This window comes from Phaseolus vulgaris, chromosome 1 (assembly GCF_000499845.2).
Source record: "Phaseolus vulgaris cultivar G19833 chromosome 1, P. vulgaris v2.0, whole genome shotgun sequence".
Taxonomy (NCBI): Eukaryota; Viridiplantae; Streptophyta; class Magnoliopsida; order Fabales; family Fabaceae; genus Phaseolus; species Phaseolus vulgaris.
In genome coordinates, this window is record NC_023759.2 from 31,101,144 (window position 1) to 31,107,709 (window position 6,566).

General features: G+C 42.9%; 1 protein-coding gene across 1 annotated transcript; it reads left to right on the forward strand.

Moving 5' to 3' along the window:
• The first annotated feature begins 3,512 nt into the window (after nt 1–3,512).
• LOC137815865 (uncharacterized) lies at nt 3,513–5,227 on the forward strand. The gene is made up of 3 exons (XM_068618976.1): nt 3,513–3,848; nt 4,364–5,005; nt 5,105–5,227. The coding sequence occupies exons 1-3, from the start codon at nt 3,513–3,515 to the stop codon at nt 5,225–5,227; spliced, it is 1,101 nt and encodes a 366-aa protein (XP_068475077.1).
• The last annotated feature ends 1,339 nt before the right edge of the window (nt 5,228–6,566 follow it).

Genomic DNA, 6,566 nt, shown 5'->3' on the forward strand with positions numbered 1-6,566 from the left:
CATAAGGCAGATAAAAGATGTATTAATTTGACTCAAAGTTGAGGAGTGGATGTGATCCCTTATATGCATTAGGTTTGGTTGCGGTTTGAATTTCTCTTTTGGCAGAGGAGCATGTGCAAAGTAGCAGGTAAGAACTACATGAATTGTTTCTTTTCATTAATATTCATTTAATTAGGTTTATTTGAGCTTCAATTATTATTTCTATTAATTCTGTATTTGTAATTCAAGTTATTTCTTTTGATTCCAAAGAGGAAACTGTACTACTGGGAGACTGAAAGGTCAAATAGTCGATAAGATCGAACGAACGTGCAAGCAAATGATAAACCGTGATTAATCATAATTAAGTCAGTTTAATCATAAACTATGATTAAAGCACAAATGGACATTCGTATGAGCCCAAAATAAGGTCCATAACAGCTGAAGCCCAACACAAGACAATAAATATCATAAGGGACCCTGTGCCAAAGGTAATCTTCTAATCCCTAACATACCTACATATTATACCCGGACTGACTTTATCGTCGGAGCACCTTCGCAGGTACCCCACCCCGCCGTTCTTGGAGGACTTGCCAGACAGAGGCGCCGAATACAGGAGAGAAGACGAAAGCTACAAGAGTCATTCTAAGAGGTACCCGACCTTGTAAGAACATTTTTTGCACCCACCGTGGGGCCGGGAAGAAACCCCTTTAGAGTGACCACATGGTAACAACAAGAAATATGACGGGAAATGAGAGGAATGTGCATGTAGGAGAAACCAGTCAACCAGATCCCATGGCAATGATTTTGTAAATGAGGAAGGAGATGGATGTTTTAAAGAAGAAGAATGGAGAAGAGGTTAAGGCTATGAGGAGAGAGAACAAAGAAGAGTTGGCGGCGTTAAGAAGAGAGAATACACGGATGAAACAGAAACTCAACGAACCAACAGTTCAAGATACTATAGAAGGGGAACGTCCTCCGACTAAGAGCACTCATCTTAGAACTGAGGAGGCCGACAGTTCTCATCAAGAGAATACCCGATTAATTTCAATGAGCACCTTGGGAGCAGTCTCGCGATGAAGTCCTTTTGTGAAGTCCATTATGGAAGTGCCCTTGCCGAGTACCTAGAAGAATCCAACTTTTGACAAGTATGACGAAACAACTGATCCTGATGAGCATGTAGATGCGTATGTAACACAAGTCAGTTTATACACCGCCGAAGATACACTGTTATGCCGAGTATTTTCAACCTCCCTCAAGGGAGCTGTTTTGAGTTGGTTTACTCGATTACCAACGCACTCCATTGGCTGTTTTGACACTTTGGTCAAGAAGTTTGGTGCACAGTTTGCTACAAGTCGTCCCCACCACCTCACGTCCATCACCTTAGTTAATATTCGACAAGAAAAGACGGAGTCATTGCGAACTTTTATGGAAAGGTTTGGCAAGATAGCGTTGAACATACGCAATCTAAGTCCTGAGGTAGCCATGCATCACATGGTAACCGCTCTCAAACCTGGTCTATTCTCGGATAACTTATGTAAGAAACCAGTTATGAATCTGGATGAGTTACGGCAGAGAGCAGCAAAATTTATGCAGCTAGAAGAATTGAGAGAATTCTGCACCAAGACTCGAGCGCCTGAAGAAGCTGAAAGAAGAATTGATAAGAACCGACCCATCACATCCGCAAGGCCAAGAGAATTCGCTAAGCCGGCACGATTTACTTGTTACACTCCTTTGACCACTGACAGGTCGAGGATCCTAAAGGAAGCTATCAGTGTCGACCTCTTGACAACGTTGAAAAGAACTAACACACCTCATAATGCATATCAAACTAAGCATTGCCGCTATTACCGAAATTTCGGTCATACTACGGAGGATTGTTGGGCCTTGAAAGATAAGATCGAAGAGCTTGTACAAGCGGGCCATCTTCGTCGCTTTGTGTAGGGTAATCAAGAGGACAAAAGACCAAGGGTTGATGAAAGGGGGACAAATCGTCGAGAGAACAGAAGAAGAGATGGTCGAGAAGACAGGGAACCACACGGTCGCCGAGAGGGCAGACCTGTGCGTGGCGTAATCAACACCATCGCAGGAGGCTTTGTTGGAGGAGGGACGACTTACTCATCCCGAAAGAGACACCTTAGAGCCATTAGCTTCGTGTACTCCATCCATAGGTGGCCGAGAAGAAGCATGCTGCCTATTCTTTTCACTGATGATGACTTTAAAATTATTGATACAAGACATAATGATCCTATGGTGGTGACCATCGAAGTAGCCAATTTTTTAATCTTGAAAACATTGATAGACCAAGGAAGCTCTATGGATATCCTTTACTGGAAAACTTTCAAGAAAATGGGTTTACCCTTAGATACGGTAGTGTATTTTAATGAGCAAATAGTCGGATTATCGGGGGAAAGAGTAGACACTCAAAGATACATTGATCTAGACACAAAATTTGGTGAAGGCAATGAATGTTGTAAAACTATAAGAGTCAGATATCTACTGGTGGATGCAAAATCCTCGTACAACATTCTTCTAGGAAGGCCATCCCTCAACAAGTTAGGGGCAATAGTGTCAACTCCTCATCTCACCATGAAATTCCCTTCGGATTGTAAAAGCCGAAGTAAGAATGTTGTGACACTCCATTCAAACCAAAAAACTATTAGGGAATGTTACGCCGCCAGTCTGAGAATTCTCCCCCGACGCCAAGCCGAAGGCCGAAAGTCCACCAAGTTGCGACCTTACATGATTTCGATCCCAGACCCAATGACGAACCACATGTAGAACCGAAAGAGGAGACCTTCATATGGAAACTTGGTAAACCGAGACAAAATACCAGGCTAGGTTCCACCCTTGGAGAAAAGCATCAAGGGATAATCACAAGGATTTTGGCCAAGAACTCCGATCTATTTGCCTGGACGGCAACTGACATGTCGGGAATAGATCCCAAGATTATTTCGCATAAGCTCTTAGTCTGTAAAGAGGCTAGGCCGATAGCTCAGAAGAAAAGAAGGCTAGTAGGAGAAAGAAGGAAGATCGCGGAAGAAGAGTTGCACAAGCTTCTGGAGGCAAGATTTATCCAAGAAATACACTACACTACTTGGTTGGCAAATATAGTGTTGGTCCAGAAGAAGAGTGAGAAATGGTGGATGTGTACCGATTATACTAATCTTAACAGGGTCTGCCTAAAAGATGCATACCCCCTACCCAATATTGACCGACTAGTAGATGGAGCAGCAGGACACAAAGTGTTAAGTTTCCTTGACGTGTATTCTGGGTACAATCAAATACCCATGTATCCGGCAGACCGAGAGAAAAAAGCCTTCCAAACCGAAAAGGCAAATTTTTGCTATGAAGTCATGCCTTTCGGATTAAAAAATGCGGGTGCAACTTATCAGAGATTGATGGACCGGATGTTCTGAGAGCATATAGGAAGAACAGTGGAAGTATACGTTGATGATGTGATCGTGAAGTCTGATAGTGTTCAACAACACACCATAGATTGGGCTGAGGTCTTTGATCGGTTAAGATGATATGACATGCGTCTTAACCCTGAAAAATGCGTGTTCGGTGTGGAAGGTGGAAAATTTTTAGGATTCATGCTAACTAGCCGGGGCATTGAAGTAAACCTAGATAAATGTCAAGCCTTGGAAAATATGAGAAGCCCGCAGAACCTGGAAGAAGTACAACGACTGGTGGGGAGGCTAACATCGTTGTCTAGATTCATGCCAAGGTTAGCAGATAAGATAAGGCCAATCCTTAAGCTCATGAAGAAGGCCAAAAAGTTTTCGTGGAACGCAACATGTGAGGAGGCCTTTTCGGCTGTCAAACAAGCCTTATCCCAACCTCCAATATTAAGAAAATCAATCCCTAGGGTACCTTTGTTGGTCTACCTGGCCGTGTCACTAGAGTCGTGAGTGTCGCCCCTGTCCAAGGAAAAACTGATCAAAAGCCTGTCTACTTCGTTAGCCAAGTATTTCAAGACGTCGAGACTAGGTACCAAATGATCGAAAAAGTAGCTCTAGCCCTCGTACATGCATCAAGAAGGTTGCAACCTTATTTTCAAAGTCACGAGATCATAGTACAAACAGACTGCCCTATCAGCAAAGTATTGAGGAAACCCGAGTTGGCAGGCCGAATGATCGGGTGGTCAATAGAGTTATCTGAGTTTGGAATTAAGTATGAACCTAGAGGGCCTATAAAATCACAATGTCTAGTCGATTTTACTTCAGAACTATAAGGCAGCTTGGAAACGGATGCAACATGGGTTCTTTATGTGGATGGATCTTCTAGTAAAGGTGGAGGAGGAGCAGAAGTTGTCCTGGAAGGACCAGGAAGCCTCTGCATAAAACAATCGCTATGATTTGACTTCAAAGCGTCAAACAACCAGGCCGAGTACGATGCGCTCATAGATGGTTTACTACTTGCCAAAGACATGGGAGCCCGAAAAGTCAAGTGCAAGACAGATTCACAATTGATAGTCGGTCATTTAAATGGGGAATACCAAGTGAAGGACTCACTGTTGTTAAAGTATTACCATCGAGTGGTGGACATCTTGACTAAGTTTGAAAGCGTCACGATATGCCACATAAAGCGAGAAGATAACTCTGAAGCTGACATGTTATCAAAATTGGCCAATAATAAGCAGAAAGGTCGACATGACACCGTCATACGACAAACCTTGTTCGCTCTGACAATAAAAATGGAGGAATGCATGGCAACGGACAGAGAGGATGTTGATTGGATTTCTGAAATTAAGAACGTTCTGGAAGGCCGGGAAGCCGGGAAAGAATGCAACGACCTTGCTATGAGAAAGAAGGCTTCTCGATTTGTTTTAGTGGGTGATGACCTATACAAGAGAGGATACTCTACTTCGCTGCTTAAATGTGTATCAAAGATTGAGGCCGAGTATATTTTAAAAGAGTTACACCATGGTGCGTGTGGACTACATTCAGGAGCACAAACAATGGCAACAAGAGTACTTAGGGTCGGGTACTATTGGCCTACCCTAAGAGCCGAGTGCGCTGATTTCGTAAAAAAATGTCAAAATTGTCAGGAACATGGTCCCCTCATACATCTTCATCCTCACGACTTACAGAACATCAACTCTTCATGGCAATTTGCCTTATAGGGAATGAATATAGTTGGCCCTTTCCCCCAAGCGACGGGGCAAAGAAAGTTCTTACTAGTAGCAGTAGACTACTTCACCAAATGGATTGAAGCGGAGCCTCTTGCAAAAATCACTGCCGGATAGATCCAAAGCTTTGTATGGAAAAGTATAGTGTGTCGTTTTGGCATCCCACACACTATTGTCACTGATAACGGAAGGTAGTTTACATATAGGAAATTGGCATAATTTTACATAAGTCTGGGAGTCCGACACAAGACGAGTTCAGTGGAACATCCACAGACTAATGGACAAGCTAAGTCTGCAAACAAGGTCATCCTGACGGAGTTGAAGAAGAGACTAGGCAGCGTAAAAAGGAAATGGGTAGAAGAGCTTCCTGAAGTCCTATGGGCCTACAAGTGCACTCCACATTCGGCCACAGGGGAAACTCCCTATAATCTTACATATGGAACAGACGCTATGTTACCTGTTGAGGTCGGAGAGCCGACTATCCGACGAAAGCTTGATAATCTCAAGCTCAATGAAGAGTGCCTAAAAACTGAGTTAGATTTACTCCAGAAAATGCGTGACAAAGCAAAAGTACGAGAAGAAGCGTGTAAACAAAGGGCAGCAAGAAGATACAACTCCAAAACCAAGTCGCGCTCGTTCCAAGAAGGGGATCTTGTATGGAGAATGAGAGAAGAAGCTCGCAAGCCGGCAGCTGAAGGCAAATTCAACTCAAACTGGGAAGGACCTTTCAAGGTAAAGGAAAACTTAAGCAATGAAGCTTATCGCTTACAACACCTGGATGGCCGAGAAGTTTCAAGAACGTGGAATGCAAGTCATCTCAAAATGTATTTTAGTTTATATGTAATGAACGATGTACTCTTTCCTACTCTTAGTCTTTTTTCCCATAAAAAGGGTTTTGGCCGAAGTAGGTTTTAACGAGGCATCACGTTAATGAAAACAAACTTATCAGCTATATAAGATCAACAATTTGCAGCAACACGACAAAAGAAAGAAAACCTCTCGGCCAAGGTCGATTCATCCAAAGTGAATCCCTGCCGAGAGCAAGATAAAAGAAATAAAACCTCTCGGCCAAGGTCGATTCATCCAAAGTGAATCCCTGCCGAGAGCAAGATAAAAGAAAACCTCTCGGCCAAGGTCGATTCATCCAAAAGTGAATCCATGCCGAGAGCAAGATAAAAGAAAGAAAACCTCTCGTCCAAAGTCGATTCATCCAAAATGAATCCCTGTCGAGAGCAAGATAAAAGAAAGAAAACCTCTCGGCCAAGGTCGATTCATCCAAAGTAAATCCCTGCCGAGAGCAAGATAAAAGAAAGAGAACCTCTCGGCCAAGGTCGATTCACCCAAATGAATCACCTAAGTCAAATATTGATCGAGAGTATCATCTCACCAACAACAAAAACAAAAATAGTCGAACAGGGAAAAAGAAGTAAAAGACAAGGTAATTGATAATTATATT

What these genes read in the sequence shown, in the direction of transcription:
- LOC137815865 (XM_068618976.1), top strand. Translation starts at nt 3,513, where the DNA reads ATGCGTCTTAACCCTGAAAAATGCGTGTTCGGTGTGGAAGGTGGAAAA. An exon ending in TAAGAAAATCAATCCCTAGG is followed by an intron (nt 3,849 to 4,363) that starts GTACCTTTGTTG and finishes TCAAACAACCAG; the next exon opens with GCCGAGTACGATGCGCTCAT. An exon ending in GAGCCGAGTGCGCTGATTTC is followed by an intron (nt 5,006 to 5,104) that starts GTAAAAAAATGT and finishes TTTGCCTTATAG; the next exon opens with GGAATGAATATAGTTGGCCC.